Consider the following 18,449-nt stretch of genomic DNA (forward strand, 5'->3'; position numbering starts at 1 on the left):
CTACCTATGTCATTGGTCCCTACATGGACCACAACATCTGGCTGATCACTGAGAATGTCGTAAACTCGATCTGAGATATCCTGTACACTGGCACCAGGGAGGCAACCGGCCATCCGGAATTCATGATCTCCTCCACAGAACCTCTCATCTGTCTTCCTAACAATGGAATTCCCTATAACGATAGATCGCCTCTTTTCCCCCTTCTTAGCCACAGTACCAGACTCCATGCCAGAGACCTGATTACCATGGCTTGTACCCAGTAGGTCATCCCCCTCAACATTATCCAAAACGCTATACTTGGTTTTTAGGGGGATGCCCACCAGGGGGTCCTACACTGCCTGCCTGTTCTCTCTCTCTCTCCTATCTATAACCCATCTACCTTCTTCCTGTCTCCTGGGTGTAAATGTGTCCTTGCAACTCCTATCTATCACAGCTTCTAAATGTAGATCAGCTTTTCCCACTGAGGGTGGGTGAGATACAAACCAGAGGACATGGGTTAAGGGTGAAAGGAGAAAAGTTTAGGACAGTGGTTCTCAACCTTTTTCTTTCCACTCACATCCCCCTTTAAGTAATCTCCATGCCATCGGTGCTCTGTGATTAGTACGGGATTGGTTACGGTGGGATGAGGGTGGGAAGGGAAGGTTGAGAATCACTGCTCGAGACCCAATTGTTACAGAAATATTTTGCTTGAGAAAAATTGTCATTGGCCCACATCCTTTGGAGTTGTGAAACCGTGCACATAACAAGTCAATGAGGGACGATTAAAACAGTGATTTTCAAACTTTTACTTTCTACCCACATCCCACCTTAACCAATCCCTTACTAATCACATAGCACCGTTGACATAGGGAATACTTAAAGTGGGATGTGAGTGGAAAGAAAAAGGTTGCGAACCACTGGTTTGGGGAAAACTTATTCACACAGAGTGGCGGGAGTGTGGAATGAGCTGCCAGCTGAAGTGGTAAATGCGGGCTCACTTTTAACATTCAAGAAGAATTTCCTGAGACATCTACTCCTCCAATGTTGTTTTTTTGCTTTCCCAATTTGGTAGTTTCTCTGGACATAAATTGAATCTTTATATGGGCAAATTATTCCCAATAGACATGCAAACACTGTTTAGAGTGGTTAAAGATCATTTTACCTATCTTTGGGTTAAAAATTATCAAAACATTTAAAGATCAATATAAATGTAACTTTCTTCCTTTGAGAGATTATGTGAAAAAATTTCTTTCTAAACGGTCTCTATCGGCTTTATCTTTAATGAGTCGTATTAATGTTTATTAAAATGATCACCTTCCCTAAATTTTTGTCTTTATTTCAAGCAGTCCCAGTTTTTATTCCAAAATCTTTTTTTAATAATATTGACTCTAAAATATCTTCTTACATTTGGATTAAAAAGAATACCAGATTGAGTAAATTCCATCCACAGAAATTAAATGAAGATGGTGGTCTGGCCCGACCTAATTGTAGGCTCCATTATTGGGCAGTTAACATCCACTATATTATTTTCTGGATTTACTTTTCTGATCAATTTGAAAGTCCTTATTGGGTCAGTTTGGAAGTGAATTCTGTGCAGAGGAGTCCAGTGGCATCTTTATTGGGGAGCAGCTTGTCCTTTAACACTTGCAAGGATCAGTAGACATGCCTTCAACCCAATAATGAAACATAATTTACACATCTATTTTCAATTTTGGAAGTTGACTTGAAAATTTTTATCTTGCACCATTTCTCTTAATTATTTTTCTCAACCGTCTATAATCGATCTTTCTGGAGAGTTAAAGGAATCGTTTCTTTTTCAGATGTGTTTATAGAGGCTAGTTTAATGTCTTTTGAACAATTATCTAATAAATATAATATACCCAAGTCACTTTTTTTAGATACTTCCAAATTAGACATTTTCTGAATATTTTACTGCCTAATTTTCCAACATGTACCAACTGGATTTAGTTGATACTTTTTTCATTTGAACCCTTCTCATAAGGATTTAATAGGTAATATTTATTATCAGTTATTAAGATTGCAATCAAATTCTAATGACAAAATTAAAATGGCCTGGGAAAAGGAACTTCATTTACGGGAGAAGATTTTTGGATTGGTTACTACCTCTTCAATATGTGCTCATCATTCTTTGACTCATTTTAGAGTGGTACATCAGGCTCATATGTTGGAAGACAAATTGGCCCATATTTTTTCTAATGTTAGTCCTATTTGTGATAGATGTAAATCAGAAGTGGCTTCTCTAACTCGTATGTTTTGGTCATGCCCTATGCTGAGAGGTATTGGATAGATATTTTTAAGACTTTGTCAGCTATACTAGTATCAATTTGCAACCTAACCCATTGATTGGTCTTTTTGGAATTATAGTTCCCGAAGTGGGAAGAGTTCCCATTTCCACACATTGGGTTGTAGCCTTATTTTTGACATTCCTGGCTAGAAGAGCGATCTTATTTAAATGGAAAGATTCTAATCCACCAACTTTGACTCAATGACTCTCTCAAATGATGTCATGTTTAGGTTTAGAGCAGGGGTGGGCAAAGTTTTTAAACTATCGACCTCTTCATGGAATCCTTGATCTCTCATAGACCCCCCAAGTATGTTAAATAAATATTATCAATAATAAATTTCTCTATAGCCTAGACATTTATCGACCCCTTGGATAGTCCCATTGATACCCAGGAGTCAATATAGACCACTTTGCCAATGCCTGTTTGGCCTGGAAGTCAGCCTGAAGAAAACTGAGGTCCTCCATCAGCCAGCTCCCCACCATGACTACCAGCCCCCCCCACATCTCCATCGGGCACACAAAACTCAAAACGGTCAACCAGTTTACCTATCTCGGCTGCACCATTTCATCAGATGGAAGGATCGACAATGAGATAGACAACAGACTTGCCAAGGCAAATAGCGCCTTTGGAAGACTACACAAAAGAGTCTGGAAAAACAACCAACTGAAAAACCTCACAAAGATAAGCGTATACAGAGCCGTTGTCATACCCACACTCCTGTTCGGCTCCGAATCATGGGTCCTCTACCGGCATCACCTACGGCTCCTAGAACGCTTCCACCAGCGTTGTCTCCGCTCCATCCTCAACATTCATTGGAGCGACTTCATCCCTAACATTGAAGTACTCGAGATGGCAGAGGCCGACAGCATCGAATCCACGCTGCTGAAGATCCAACTGCGCTGGGTAGGTCACGTCTCCAGAATGGAGGACCATCACCTTCCCAAGATCGTGTTATATGGCGAGCTCTCCACTGGCCACCGTGACAGAGGTGCACCAAAGAAGAGGTACAAGGACTGCCTAAAGAAATCTCTTGGTGCCTGCCACATTGACCACCGCCAGTGGGCTGATATCGCCTCAAACCGTGCATCTTGGCGCCTCACAGTCCGCTGGGCAGCAACCTCCTTTGAAGAAGATCGCAGAGCCCACCTCACTGACAAAAGACAAAGGAGGAAAAACCCAACACCCAACCCCAACCAATCAATTTTCCCTTGCAACCGCTGCAACTGTGTCTGCCTGTCCCATATCGGACTTGTCAGCCACAAACGAGCCTGCAGCTGACGTGGACATTTACCCCCTCCATAAATCTTTGTCTGCGAAGCCAAGCCAAAGAAAAGAAGACTGTTAAGTTTGAAGAGACGGCGACCTTTTATAAATTATTTCCACATGATTTAGTCAGTCAAATTACTTTCCCATCTGGACAATATTTAATTTTATTTCTTTTCTCTTTGTTGGTGAAGACCAGACAATTTCTTTTTATTAATAAATTCTCAGGAACGACTGCCCAGTCTTTTTCTTTCTCAGGTAATATAAATTGCCCTTTGTTTGAAGGTTTCAATTTGAGAGATGAGAACGTATTTGTGAATTGTGGTGTAATGCAATATGTTACATGATGTCAGATATTTTCCCTTTTTGATGATGTTCCTCCTATTCCCCATATGTATTGTTTGCCTATAATTAATAAAAAGATTGACAAAGAAAGATGAATTTGGACAGGTATGTGCATGGGAGAAGTCTGGGGGGCTGTGGGCTGGATGCAGATCAGTGGGACTAGGCAAAAAAAAGGTTTGGCACAGACCTGAAGGGCTGAAGGGACTGTTACTGTGCTGTAATGTTCTATGGTTATTAGGACGTCGCAGAAACGTCTAGCTGGGTTAGAAGTAAATGTGAATAGGTTGGGATTCCAATTCCCAGGGCCAGACGCGATATGCCCCAGGCTACTGTGGGAAGAGAGGGAAGAGATAGATGGGGCAATAGCTATGGTCTTTGAATCCTCTTTGTCCGCAGGGGAGGAGTCAGAGGATGGGAGAACGGCAAATGTAGTCGCCTTGCTTAAAAACGGTACCAAGGAGAATTCTGGGAATTCTAGACCGGTGAGTCTTACGTCAGTGGGATGTAAACTAATGGGGAGGATTCTTAAGGACAGGGTCTACCAGCATTTGGAGAAGTCCAGTCTACTTAAAGATAGTCAACATGGCTTTGTGAAGGGAAGGTCATGCCTCATGAGACTAATTGAGTTTTTTTTGAGGAGGTAACAAAAGAAATTGATGAGGGTCAGGCAGTAGATGTGGTCGACATGGATTTTAGCAAGGCATTTGACAAGGCTCCTCATCACAGACCCTCATTTCCCATCACTCCACTGCCCCCCAGACGCCATCTCACCAGCTCCCAAACTTCTGGGCCCCACCTCTCCCGATCCACTGAACTCCACCTCTCCTGCCTCCACTGCACCCTGGTCCTATCTCCACCACCCACCCTGTCTCCTCTACCCCCTGGACTATGTCCCCCGCTCTTTGGACCCCATCTCCCACACCACTCACCAATCCTTGACCTCACCACCATCGCCTACCCCTGACACCACCACCCTTGTTGACCCCCAACCTCACCACCCTAGCCGACTCCACCACCCTCGCTGACACCTGACCCAAATATCCTTGTCATCTGACCCTGTCTTCACGTGGCAGAGACTCACGGAGCGCCGGACATGCCGAGGTAGGATCCATCGGCGATGCAGATGGTGAGAGCTCGCGCGTGGTCAGCCAGTACGCGGTAGGCTGTGTCCATGCGGGCCTCCGGGCTCTGACCCAGCCGTCCACCGTAATGCGGAGCACCTGAAACCTGCAGAGAAACGCATTGCTGGCATGAGCTCATATGTGGAGCAGACTCCCCTTGCCCACCCCCTCCTCCTCCGCACTGCAGAGCGCAGTACAGCCTCCCCTCCCCCACCACCTTTCTCCTACCAGAGCACGGCCTGCCCCACCCCAACCCTGTCCCTTCACCCCCTCACCTGGTGGATGGTGTCCAGAATGGGGGTGAAGAGGTCAGTGTCATAGTTGGATGTCTTCCCCTGTAACACAGCAACCAGACGCTCGAGGCCCATCCCTGTGTCGACACTGTGCCATGGCAGGGGAAGCAGGCTGCCGTCCGCGTCTCTAGGGGTGAGGGGAAGATGACAGAGGACAGAGTGAAGCTCTCTCTCCCCTGTCCCATCACACACTCCCAGGGTCAGACACAGAGTGAAGCTCCCTCTCCCCATCACATCACACACTCCCGGGGTCAGACACAGAGTGAAGCTTCCTCCACACTGTCCCATCACACACTCCCAAGGTCAGACACAGATTGAAGCTCCCTCTCCCCCATCCTGTCACACATGCCCGAGGTCAGTCACAGAGTGAATGTCCCTCTGCATGACCCATCACACACTCCCAGGGTCAGACACAGAATGAAGCTCCCTCTCCCCCATTCTGTTACACACTCCCGGGGTCAGATACAGAGAGAGGCACCCTCCACTCCGTCCCATCACACACTCCCAAGGTCAGATACAGAGTGAAGCTCCCTCTCCCCGTCCCACAATCCCGGGGTCAGACACAGAGTGAAGCTCCCTCCCCACCGTCCCATCACACACTCCCAAGGTCAGACACAGAGTGAATGAAGCTCCCTCCACTCAGACCCATCACACACTCCCGGGGTCAGACACAGAGTGAAGCTCCCTCCCCACCGTCACATCACACACTCCCAAGGTCAGACACAGAGTGAAGGTCCCTCCACTCAGTCCCATCACACACTCCCGGGGTCAGACACAGAGTGAAGCTCCCTCCTCACCGTCCCATCACACACTCCTGGGCTCACAAATGTGAGGTTCCTTAACCCTATCTCTCCCACTCCACTTCTTCCCATCCCATCCATCCCCCTCAACCAATAGGCATCCCACCCTCTGCCACAGCCTCCCCCTTCCCCTATACCCATGCCTCTAACCCCCCAGGGGTCCCATCTCCCCTTCCCCTCCTCACCTGTGGTATTGCATGAAGACCAGGTTCCAGAGCTCCAATGCAGAGGGGGAGGGGTGGGAGAGGGAGGGGGAAGGGGGATGGAAGTGAATCTCAGTGCAGGGTCCGCAGGGGCCTGTCTCACCCATCTCCCAGAAGTTGCAGTCCATCCCTAGGGGGATCACTCTGTCTGCGGGGAGCCTGTCGGAGGGGAAGAGGGGAGGAGAAAGTGATTGAGTCACTGCTTTTCCCGCTGCCATCACTTCCATCACTCACCCCTCCCCACTCCCTTCCCACTCCCCACACCCATCCCCCTTTTCTCCTCCCCCACTCCCCACCCTGTCTGCGGAGAGCCTCTCAGAGGAGGGGGGTGGGATGAATCGGACCCACTGCTCCTTCCAGTCCCCTCCCTGACTCCCCTTTCCCACCCATCCCCTTTCCCACACCCCCACCCTTCCCCCATCATCCACCTTCCTTCCCCTCTCACCCCCTCACCTCCACATGCAATTCCCCTCCCATAACCTCAAACCCCCCCACTCCCTTCTCCCACACCTCTCCCCAACACCATCCTCTTCCACCCCTCTCCCAACTCCCCACCTCTCACCCCGTTCCCCCACTCACCCCCCTCTTCCACCCCTCTCCCCCTTCCACCCCCCTCTCCCCAACCCCACTCACCCTACCCCCTCTCCTCCACCCCACTCACCCTACCCCCTCTCCCCCACCCCCCCCACTCACCCCACCCCCTTTCCCCCATCCCCACTCACCTCACCCCCTTCCTTCACCCCCACTCACCCCAGGCTGAGCCAGATGTCCCGGGTCGTGGTGTCTGCTGCCAGTCCGGCAGCTGTGGACCCCCCAAAGTAGGTGACAGAGAGGGTGTCAGCGGGGATCCCATACACGTCTGTCAGTAGCTCCCACGCCATGGCGCACGCCTCCTCCTGCAGCCGGGGGTGGAAGAGATATTACTGCCCCCCACCCACACACATCCTTCCCTGAAAATAAATGATCCCAATCCACACCCTCCAATCCTTTTGCATCTCCTCGAAATTTGTCTTATTCCAATCAAGAATCTCAACCTTAGGCCCAGCCCCATCCTTCTCCAATATTTACCCAAAACTAATAGTAGGATCATTAGACCCAAAGTGTTTACCAACACAAACCTGTCACCTAACCTATCTCATTCTCTAATAGATCAGATACTGCCCCCTCTCTAATCAGTTCTTCTATGTATTGATTTAGAAAACTTTCCTGAATACATTCAAAAAACTCCAACCCATCCAAGGCCCTTTACAATATGGGCGTCCCAGGTAGTGTGGAAAGTTAATATCTCCTAGAATCACCACTACGTTTATTACACATACATGCTATCACTATACAAATTTGCTCCTCTAATTCCCTCAGCCCATTGGGGGGTGGGGGGGTGTCTATAATACACTTTCATTAGTGTTTTCATGGCTTTCCCATTCCTCAATTCCACCCAAGTAGCCTCACTGGACGAGCCCGCCAACCTATCCTGCCATAGCACCGCTGTAATGTTTTCTCTACAAGCAATGTGACTCCTCCATCTTTTATCTCCCCTCTGTTCTATCATGTCTAAAACAATGGAATCCTGGAATATTTAGCTGCCAATCATCCCTCTCCTGCAACCAAGTTCACTGATGGCTACAATATTATATTTCCATGTGTCAATCCATCTACCTTTCTTATAATGCTCCTTGCATTGAAAAATACACACTTGAGAGAATGTCCTTCGATTACAACCTACTTTTACCACCCCCCCCCCCCCCACCCCCACCAATCATCATCATTCATTAACATTCTGGCTCCTTATTCTCTAGGTGTTCTTCTACCCTAATCTCCATACTCTCATTCTCATTCCGATTCCCACCCCCCTGCCAAACTAGTTTAAACCCTCCCCAACAGCTCTAGCAAACCTGCCCGCCAGGATATCCCCCCCCCTTCCAGTTCGTGTGCAGCCCAACCCTTTTGTACAAATCAAACTTTTCCCCAGAAGAGACCTCAATGATCCACAATGTGAACTCCTGCCCCCTGCACCAACTCTAGCCACGCATTCATCTACCACATCTTCCTATTCCTATCTCTCTAGTACATGGCACTGACAGCAATCCCAAGATTACCATCCTTGAGATTCTGCTTTTTAACTTCTTTCCTAACTGCATAAATCTTTCTTCAGGGCCTCATCCCCACTTCTATTGATGTCATTGGTCCCCACATGACCACGACATCTGGCTGCTCGCTTCCCTCTTCCCCCCACCCACCCCCTCCTGAATGCTGTGCACTCGATCAGAGACAACCCTGACCCTGACACATGGGAGGCAATATATCAACTAGGAGCCCTGACCTCGTCCAGCAAACCTCCTGTCTGCTCCCCTAACCAGGGAGACCCCAATTAAAAGAGCTCTCCTCTTTTGCTTCTTTTCTGAGCCAAAGGGCCATCCCCCATGCCAGAGACCTCACCACCATGACTTATCCCTAGTAGGTCATCCCGCCAACACTATACTTATTATTGAGAGGGACAGCCGCAGGAGTACTCTGCACTGTGTCTCATCTCCCTTCCCTTTCCTCACAGTCTACTCCTCCACCCCTCCCCACCACATCCCTTCCCCAGCTCCCACCTTGAAGAAGTCTCCGAAGGACCAGTTGCCCAGCATCTCAAAGAAGGTGAGATGGTGGTGGTCACGGCCCACGTCCTCCAGGTCGTTGTGCTTGCCACCAGCTCGCACGCACTTCTGTGTGTTTACCACGCGCCGGTAAGTAGCCATCTCGCTGCGAGGGTCCACGGTGCCCAGGATCAGGGGCTTGAACTGCGCAGAGACATGCTGCATTACCACTGCACACAGTCCAGACCTTCGGCCACTGACCACTACAAACCTGCACCGCACCCACAACCCTCTGTTTTTGATCCACCTGCCTATCTCAGTGTAATTGGGCAGCACGGTTTTCATGGATCGGAAGGGGCTGTCTACCATGCTGCATTGTTAAAATTTAAATCCACGTGTCTGTCTTAAAACTTTTTTTATATGTCCCTAATGTTCCGGCCTCCACCACCATCCCTGGCAAGACATTCCAGGCCCCCATAACTCTCTGTCAAAAACTTCCTCCTAAAGTCTCCCCTCAACTTCCCTCCCTTCATTTTGTACACTCGTCTCCTGGGTGTTTGCTGATCTTGCCCTGGGAAACAGGCACTGGCCGTCCACCCTCTCTATGCCTCTCAGAATCTTGTCGACCTCGATCAAGTCTCCTCTCATCCTTCTAAGCTCCAGAAAGAAAAGTCCCAGCTCTGCTAACCTGGCCTCATGAGACTTGTTTCCCGATCTAGGCAACACCCTGGGAAATCCCCTCTGCCCCCTCTCCTTCCTGTGATAGTGTCAACCAGCTGTAGGAAAGAAATTATTCAGATGGAAAGAGTGCAGAAAAGATTCCTGAGAACATAACTGGGACTGGGGACTTATCAGGAGACAGAAGAGGCCTGGGCTGTTTACACTAGCCCCTCTGCATTCTCAATCTTCACAACCCAACCCCAACTCCAATGCAGCTCGACCCACTGAGTTCTTCCAGCAGATAGAGTGGAAATGATGGACCATTCTTCCCTGGAGCATAGGAGGTGGAGGAAGGACATTGTAAAGTCAAGGGGAGTGTAGACTGGGTTGATAATCAGCATATTTCCCTGGGTAGGAATGTCAAAAACTAGAGTGCGTAGGAAGTTTAAAGGGTTTTTTTTGCCAACTCAAAGAGCAATTTGTCTCCAAAATGAAGGAGCTGTTGGAGGAAGTGGTGGGGCAGCAACAGGAACAACGTTCACAAGGTATCTGAACAGGTACGCGAATAACAGGGTATGGAGAGGAATGGAACTGAAGGGGATTGAGGAGTGATCTCACAGAAACATTTCGAATGTTGAAAGGCATGAACAGAGTGGATGTGGAAAGGTTGTTTCCCACAGTGGGAGAGTAGGACAAGGTGGCAAAAATTCAAGATTGAAGGGTGTCCACTCAAAACAGATGTGCAGAGGAATTTCTCAGCCAGAGGCTGGTAAATTTGTGAAATTTGTTGCCACAGGCAGTGGTGAAGGTCAGATCATTGGGTGTATTTAAAGCAGAGATTGATAAGTTTGTGATTACTGTTAGGTCTGCTTTGTTCATGAATGAGTGAGTCAGACACCAGACTGAGTCGAAATCAAGGTTCTTTGTTCTTTATTGCCGGATTGTAACACTTGCAACTAACAGTGTTAGTTGGAGAAGGCGCATTCTGCCGTTATCAGCAAGTGGTGTTTTTTATATACCTCAGGATACGTACTTAGTAAATGATCATACCATGACATTGTCCAATGAATAAACTGTTGCTATCCTTCTCTTAGTCTGTTGCACATCATTCTTGTTAGTGCAAAGCTTATCTTGAGTGGACAAGGTCACATCTGCATTCTGTTACTCCTTAGTACTGGGTGACTCCTTCTCCGGTCCCATCTCATGATGTTTTTACCTTACATTACCCAGGGCAACAAAGGGGAGATGGCTGGGAAAATGGATAAGCTCATGATTAAATGGTGGGCAGACTCAATGGGCTGAATGGCCTATTTCTGCTCAATGTCTTCTGCTTTTGTATATGAGTGAGATAAGTATCATGGAAACGGTTTCTCCGCGGTACAACTCGATGCCATTGCCCATTGACCCAGTGGAACTGGCCTCTTTGCACCCAGATCTTTCATGGAACAGGCCCTTGGCCCAACTCATCCATGCTGACCAAGTTGATTTTCATTAGATCCCGAGCCTTCCAGCCCACTACCCTCCACCCTCTGACCCAGAATGACCTCCACCCTCTGACCTCTGCCCACTAACCCCCGACAATCCTCCATGCCGTCCCCAGACTTTGCCCCCTGACCTGCCCTCAGACCCGACTTTACTGCCTTTGCCCTCTGAACTGCCCCTGACCCAAGATTTTACCCCCTGACCCCAGACTGACCCCCCCCCACTCCTTGCCCCCTGACCCCAGACGTTGCCCCCTCACCTGGTTCATCCCCGCATTAACGAACAGGAGACTGGGGTCAGCGCGGGGAACCACCGGGGCCGAGCGGACCTCAAGGTGCCGCTGCTTGTCCCGGAAGAAGCGGAGGAAGGTGTTGCGGACGGTGGCAGCGCTGGGGCCGGCGGGCCGCTCCACGGCGGTGGAGGTATGGAAAGGATGGGCCTGGACCTGCAGTGCAAGCATCCGCCGTAAGGGCGCCGCCATCTTTGATACTGGCAGCCACCGGGCATCAGCGTCATGACAAGGAGGCAAGATGGCGCGTACAGAGCCTATTGGTCCTCCACTGGCAGGGCCCCCACCTAGCGGCGATCCCTAGCCATTGCACTGGGGAAGGCCAACACTCGGCTGAGTGGATAGGGAGAGAAGTCAGCTCAACGACCCTTCACCTGGAGTGGGGAGATCCCAGATCAGTCCTGGTGCGTGGGGCAAAGAGATGGCCTGCAGTCCGCTGGTGCCTGGCCAAGTTGCAGCGGTGCCCAGAAGGGTGTGGAAACCTGGCGAAGTGATGCCCGACCAGTGGCCTCACGTTTGGAAGGGGCTGGTATGGAGATCCAGCTACCACCCTGGGCCACGCGCCCAGCCGCCCTGGACCCTTGAGTTGAAGGGGGATTGGGAAGAAATTTATTTCAGCTATGTATTACCTGTTCCAGTCAGAGGGACCCAAACCAGGCCTTTACAGATCGAGAAAGATGGGAGTCGAACTTGGACATTGCAGTTGATGAGAGATGCTGGTCCGACTTGTGCCGGGAAAGCATGACCACGGTCATCAAAGCGAGGTATAGGCTGGTCCAAGGTAACTTCTTGCACCCTCTGTATCTAACACCGCAGAAAATCAACAGGTCAAAACCAGAACTCTCGGACCAATGCTTCAGATGCAGCATGGCGACTGGGATGTTTGTGCACACCACTTGGTCATGGGAAGAACTAGGCCAAGTCCTAAAGAAAATCATAGGTAAATAATTCCCACAGGACTCAGAGTTGTTCCTGTTGGGAAACATAATGGACATGAGGCTCACAATGAAGCTGTCCAAATTTCAAATTCAATTTGTGTTAATCACATTGACAGCGGCCAGGAAGTGCACTGCAGCGACTTGGAAGCCTGACTCTAGCCTTAGTATCAAACGATAGGATATGGAAATGCAGAGCTGCGTTCCCCCGGAGAAGGTCATTTCTAACCTGAGAAACAAATATGGTACTTTTCGTAGGATCTGGCAGCTGTACATGCAATACATAGGTGCATGGCGGTGATTGGTTTCCCCGTTCCTTGCTGTGGCTTCCTCCCCCTTGTACTGATCCTGATCAAGGAAAGTCAGGAATGAGTATTAGCCCAGAGGCTGCCCATTGAGCTGCGGCAATCCCTGTCCTTTATTTATTATTTATTTTCCTTGTGTTAAAGTTTTGTTGTTGTTGGTTGAAGTTTGAGTGAGTAGTCTAGTTTTATATGTGGTGGGAAGGGGGCTGGTAGAGACACGGGCTTGTATATAAAGTCGGAAAGAGGATGAATATATGTATATTTGAATATGAACTGCCACTGTTGGCTTGACGTTGTATACGGCTGTACAAGCTTGTGTGAAAATATAAATAAAATATTCAAAAAAGGTTGGTAAGACCTTCTCCATCAGTCCCAGAGCACCACAAGGCTGTATTTTTAGCCCCTGCTCTACTCACATTACACCAATGACCATGTGGCTTGGTGCAACTCTGTATGGTACCATCGGTTGTTTACCTGTGTACTGTTTATTTGGCACCACTAGTAAGTGGTGATTCTCCTTGGCCTGCAAAAACGAATCTCAGGGTTGTATGTGATGTCATGTATGTAGTCTGACAATATATCTGGAATCTGATGGGGCAGAGAGCAAACAGAGGGAGGATATGGGGCCTGGGAGGGAAAGGGAATGGGTGGGAGGGAGATCTGGGGGGAGGAGGTGGGAGGGAGGGAGATCTGGGGGGAGGGGGTGAGTGATCTGGGGGGAGGATTGGGAGGGAAAGGGAGAGGGTTGGAGGGAGAGAGATCTGTGGGGAGGGAGATCTGGGAGGGAGATCTGGGAGTGAGGGTGGGAGAGGTTGGGAGGGAGAGGGTGGGAGGGAGAGGGTGGGAGATCTTGGGGGAGGGGTTGGGAGGGAGAGGGTGGGGAGAAGGTGGGAGATCTGGAGGGAGAGGGTGGGAGGGAAAAGGTGGGAAGGAGATCTGGGAGGGAGAGGGTGGGTGGGAGGAAGAGGGAGAGGGAGGGTGGGAGAGGCTGGGAAGGAGGGGGGAAGGGTCTGCAGGAGACAGGAGGGGCAGAGGGAGGAGGATGAGTGAAGGAGCGAGGTTCTGCCTCTCCTGGGACTTGTCTAGCGGGAGAGTCTGTCACCCGGAACGATATTTGCTGGAGCTTTGAAGGATGAGGGGACCTGAGGTAAATTATGAAAGGGATCGATAGGTAGAAGCAGGAAGATTGTTTCTACTGGTGGGTGAGACCAGGACATGGGGCATTACCTCCATCACCACCCACTCCCCCCCATAGTGGGAAGCTCCCTCACCACCCCTCCCAAAGTGGGGAGCTCCCTCACTGCCTGCTCCCCCACAGTGGGGAGCTCCCTCATCGCCCACCCCTCCCAATGGGGAGCTCCCTCACCACCCCTCCCACAGTGGGGAGCTCCCCCACCGTCTGCCCCTCCCCGTGGGGAGCTCCCTCATCGCCCCTCCCACAATGGGGAGCTCCCTCACTGCCTCATTTTTGCAACACATGGATTGCATTAGATATAGAACAACTAAATTATTAAACTCAACGGGATAAAATAAACATTTGGATTCAGGATTTCCTTTTCTAAAAAATCCCAAATAAATTGTCTGCATTTTTTAGTCCACGCAGACGGAACCTCATGACCGCCCTCTCGGGGTTTCCGGACGATGCACAGGAGCGGGGCAGACGTTCTCTCAGGGACGTGCAGACTTGGGCCTGCGGGGCGGAAGGTGCCTTTGGAATCCCCTCCTCCAGTGTCTCAGGCGGAAGTGAAGATGGAGGCGCTGGTGTTCGTTCTCTCTCTCGTCGATTGTTGCGCCCTCATATTCCTGGCGGTTTATTTCGTATCCTCAAAAGGGGGGGGGTGGGGGAGGGAAAAGGGGGGGGGAGGGAAAAGGGGGGGGTGGGGGAGGGAAAAGGGGGGGGGTGGGGGAGGGAAAAGGGGGGGGAGGGAAAAGGGGGGGTGGGGGAGGGAAAAGGGGAGGTGGGGGAGGGGGGAGGGAAGGTGGAGAAGGGGAGTGGGGGAGGGGAGGTAGAGGGGAGGGGGATAGGATGGGAGGAGAGGTAGAGGGGAGAAGGGGGGGTGGGAGGGGTAGGAAGGGAGAGGGGATAGGATGGGAGGGGAAGGGGAGGAAGGGAGAGGGGATAGGATGGGAGGGGAAGGGGAGGAAGGGAGAGGGGATAGGATGGGAGGGGAAGGGGAGGAAGGGTGAAGGGGTGGGCATGGGAGGAGGGAGGGGGGATGGGGAGAGGGGAGGGAGGGGGGATGGGAGAGGGGAGGGAGGGGGGATGGGAGAGGGGAGGGAGGGGGGATGGGAGAGGGGAGGGAGGGGGGATGGGGAGGCAGGGAGGGGAGGAAGGGAGAGGGGGATGAGGAGGAAGGGAGAGGATATGGGAGGGGAGGAGGTGATGGGAGAGGGGAGGGAAGAGGGATAGGAGAGGGAAAGATGGGAGAGGGAGGAAGGGGAGGGATAGAAAACTGGGAAAGAAGGGGAGAGTGGAATGAAGGGAGAGGATAGGAAAAGGGAGGGAGGACTTTGGGAAGGTAGGAGGCAGGGAGGAGAGTGAAGGAAATGATGGGGGATTGGAGAGAAGAGCCAGCTTGAGGGAATGCTCCCACGGGGATGGTGGTGGGGGGTGGGGGGGGGGTGGGGCGGAGAGAACAGGGTTGGTAAAATGGGAAGGCAGTCTGGTTTTCCTGAGCACTGTTCAGATCATAACCCTGTCAGATCTGGAATGTGACTACATAAATGCCAGAGCTTGCTGTTCCAAACTGAATAAGGTGAGTTCTCTCCACAAAAGGCATCAGGTTGGGGCACGCTTTCTCCACACCCTCCTTCCATTTCCCTCTCTGTCCCCTCCAGTGTGGGCAGAATGTCAAAATGAGGGGACAATTTTCTTCCTGTTCACCAGGTTTACCACAGTGCGTAGGTTTGGTTGGGGCAGATGTGATCAAACGTGTCCAGGAAAGTTTCCTTCAGCTGGCCACAGACATACAGGGGACAACTCTGCTCTGGGTGATCGAGCCAGGACGAGTGTCTGAGGTATTGGTGGAGGAATGCTTTGGGAGCGCGTGACCAGAATTGTACTAGTTACAGAATAAGAACAGACTGGTTGACAAGAACAGGCCCTCTACTGGGGTCAAGGCTAATTTCAAAGACTTTTGACAGGGACCTGCAGAGGTTGATTGGGAGATGCTGTGTCCAGGGGAAGGGACATCATGTTCATGACAGAGTGAAGGGCAAGGATTTGGGTACCCCAGTCGGTGAGGTTTGTTGAGGCTTTGGTCAGGAGAAGAAAGTCTATCCCTTGGAGAATAGAAGCTGTAGAATAAGGGCAGCGTGGTTAGAGTCGTGGTTACTGCAACACAATTAGTGCCAATGACACAGGTTCACATTTGGCGCTGTTTGTAAGGAGTTTGTACGTTCGCAGATTTCAGATTTATTTCAGTACATACCTGTCATCACATACAACCCTCAGATTCCTTTTTCCTGCGGGTGCAAACAAAATTACAGAACCATAGAACATTACAACACAAGAAACAGGCCCCTCTAGTCTGTGCCAAACCATTTATCTGCTTAGTCCCACTGACCTACACCCAGTCCATAGCCCCCATACCTCTCCCATTCATGTCCCTGTCCAAATTCTTCTTAAATGTCAAAATTGAGCCCACATTCACCACTTCAGCTGGCTGCTCGTTCCACACCCCCACCACTCTCTGTGTGAGGAAGTTCCCCCTCATGTACCCTCTAAACTTTTCCCCTTTCACCCTTAACCCATGTCGTCTGGCTGTATCTCACCCACCCTCAGTGGAAAAAGCCGACCTACATTTACTCTGTCTGTCCCCCTCACATTTTAAATACCTCGATCAAATCTCCCCTCATTCTTCTACACTCCAGGGAATAAAGTCCTAACCTGTCAAACCTTTCCCTGTAACTCAGTTCCTGAAGTCTGGGCAACATCCTAGTCAATCTTCTCTGCCTCTTTCTATCTTATTGATATCTTTCCTGTCGTTCATTAACCAAAATTGCACACAATACTCCACATTTGGCCTCACCAATGTCTTATACAACTTTACCACAACATCCCAACTCCTGTACTTGATTTATGAAGGTCAATGTGCCAAAAGCTTATTATTTTTGAAGTATCAAAATGTGTTGATGAAGGAAGTATAGCTTAATGTCCAAGGGTTCTGTTGCATCAGACGTGATAGAGGGGGAGGGATGAAAGGGGGAGAAGTGACATTGCTGGTCAGGGAAAATATCTCAGCTGTACAAAGTCAGGACGGCCATATGGGTGGAGTTGAGGAATGGGAAAGGTGAGACCACACTGATAGGGTTGTATTATAGGCCACCCAAATAGAGAAAATTGGAGGAGCAAATCTGTTGAGAAATAGCAGGCGGATGTAAGAAGCAGAAAGTTGTAGTAGGAGATTTTAACTCACAAATGTTGACTAGGACTCTCAGTTTTTCGAGGTGGTTAAAACCGTGTCTGCCTGTCCCGCATCGGACTTGTTAGCCACAAACGAGCCTGCAGCTGACGTGGACTTTTACCCCCTCCATAAATCTTCGTCCGTGAAGCCAAGCCAAAGAAAGAAAGAAGATGAAGGAAAGGCTGTGATATCTCCATGGAGTTTAGTAAAGGTCCCACATGGAAGGTTCAGAAAGTTCAGACACTGGGTATCCATGAAGAGGTTGTAAACTGGATTTGTAATTGGTTGTGTGGGTGAAAACAGAGAGTGGTAGTGAATGGTTGCTTCTCAGACTGGAGGCCTGTGACTAGTGGTGGGCCTCAGGGATCTGAGTTGGGGCCATTGTTTGTTGTATATATTGATGATCTGGATGAGGATCAGCAGGTTTGCTGACGACACAAAGACAGGAGGCGTTCTGGACAGCGAGGAAGATTTTCAAAGCTTGCAGAGGGATCTGGACCAACTGGGAGAATGGGTCTGTAAATGGCAGATGGAGTTTAATGCAGACAAATGGTATGTATTGGTACCAACGATATACGGTGGAAGAGTGTAGAGGTCCTAAAAAAATGAGTATAGGGAAGTTAAGTAGGGAGCTAAAAAGGACCGCAAAGGGAATAATCTCTGGATTACTACTCGTGCCTCGCAACAGTGAAGGCAAGAATAATATAAGGTGGAGGATGAATGCATGGCTCAAGTGGTGAAGGGGCAGGGATTTGAGTTCGTGGATCACTGGGACCTTTTTTTGGAGGAGGTGGGACCTGAATCCCAGAGGAACCAGTAACCTTGCAGGGGCATTTGCTAGGGCTACTCAGGAGGCTTTCAACTAGAATGGTTGGGGGGGGGGGGAAGGGAACTAAATAAAGGGGAACAGCAAGAAGAGGGTTAGACTGCAAACAGAGAAGATTTGTAGGCAAGGTTTGGGGGTGGATAGACAGGTGATTGAGAGGAAAATGATCAATACAGTAATGGAAGGGAGATGATGGAAAGAAATAACAGAGTTGACTGTAAAAGTAGTGACAGAGAGAAGGATGCGTGAACTCTCTGAAATGCATTTACTTTAATGTTAGAAGTATTGTAAGGAAGGTGGACGAGCTTAAGCTGTGATTAGACACTTGGCAGTACGACGTGGTTGTAGGAGGGTTGTGACTGGCAGCTAAATATTCCTGGATTTCGCTGCTTAGGTGTGATAGAATAGGGGCAAGGGGGGGCATTGCTTGACAGGGAAAATATTACAGCGGTGCTGATGTGAGATAGATTGGAGGGCTTGTCCAGGGAGGCGGTTATGGGTGGAATTATTGGGGTGTATTATAGACCACCTAGTGGGGAGCGAGAAATAGAGGAGCAAATTTGTCAGGAAATAGCAGAGATTTGTAATAAACACAGACAGGGTTGTGTTAGTGGGGGATTTTAATTTTCCTAATATTGATTGGGAAACACATTCTGT

The 18,449-nt window shown here is 49.7% G+C and overlaps 2 protein-coding genes across 4 annotated transcripts in view; one reads left to right on the forward strand and one right to left on the reverse strand.

Annotated features, from left to right (window-relative positions):
* Positions 1-11,531, reverse strand: part of LOC138737244 (alanine--tRNA ligase, mitochondrial-like) — a 71,676-nt gene extending 60,145 nt beyond the window's left edge. The window contains 6 exon segments of the mRNA XM_069887973.1: positions 4,975-5,120; positions 5,290-5,434; positions 6,293-6,469; positions 7,061-7,206; positions 8,905-9,093; positions 11,291-11,531. Coding sequence (XP_069744074.1) covers positions 4,975-5,120; positions 5,290-5,434; positions 6,293-6,469; positions 7,061-7,206; positions 8,905-9,093; positions 11,291-11,512 — 1,025 coding nt within the window. The 5' untranslated portion in view covers positions 11,513-11,531.
* Positions 11,532-14,280: 2,749 nt separating this feature from the next.
* cnih4 (cornichon family member 4) overlaps positions 14,281-18,449 on the forward strand; it is a 29,465-nt gene continuing 25,296 nt past the window's right edge. For all 3 annotated transcript variants that reach the window (XR_011340854.1, XR_011340855.1, XM_069887991.1), the window contains exons 1-2: positions 14,281-14,378; positions 15,248-15,316. Coding sequence is in view for 1 of the 3 variants with exons in the window: in XM_069887991.1 (XP_069744092.1) it covers positions 14,310-14,378; positions 15,248-15,316 (138 nt within the window). In the remaining 2 variants the exon portion in view is untranslated. The remainder of the gene's footprint in view (positions 14,379-15,247; positions 15,317-18,449) is intronic.

This window comes from Narcine bancroftii, chromosome 6 (genome assembly GCF_036971445.1).
Source record: "Narcine bancroftii isolate sNarBan1 chromosome 6, sNarBan1.hap1, whole genome shotgun sequence".
Lineage (NCBI taxonomy): Eukaryota > Metazoa > Chordata > Chondrichthyes > Torpediniformes > Narcinidae > Narcine > Narcine bancroftii.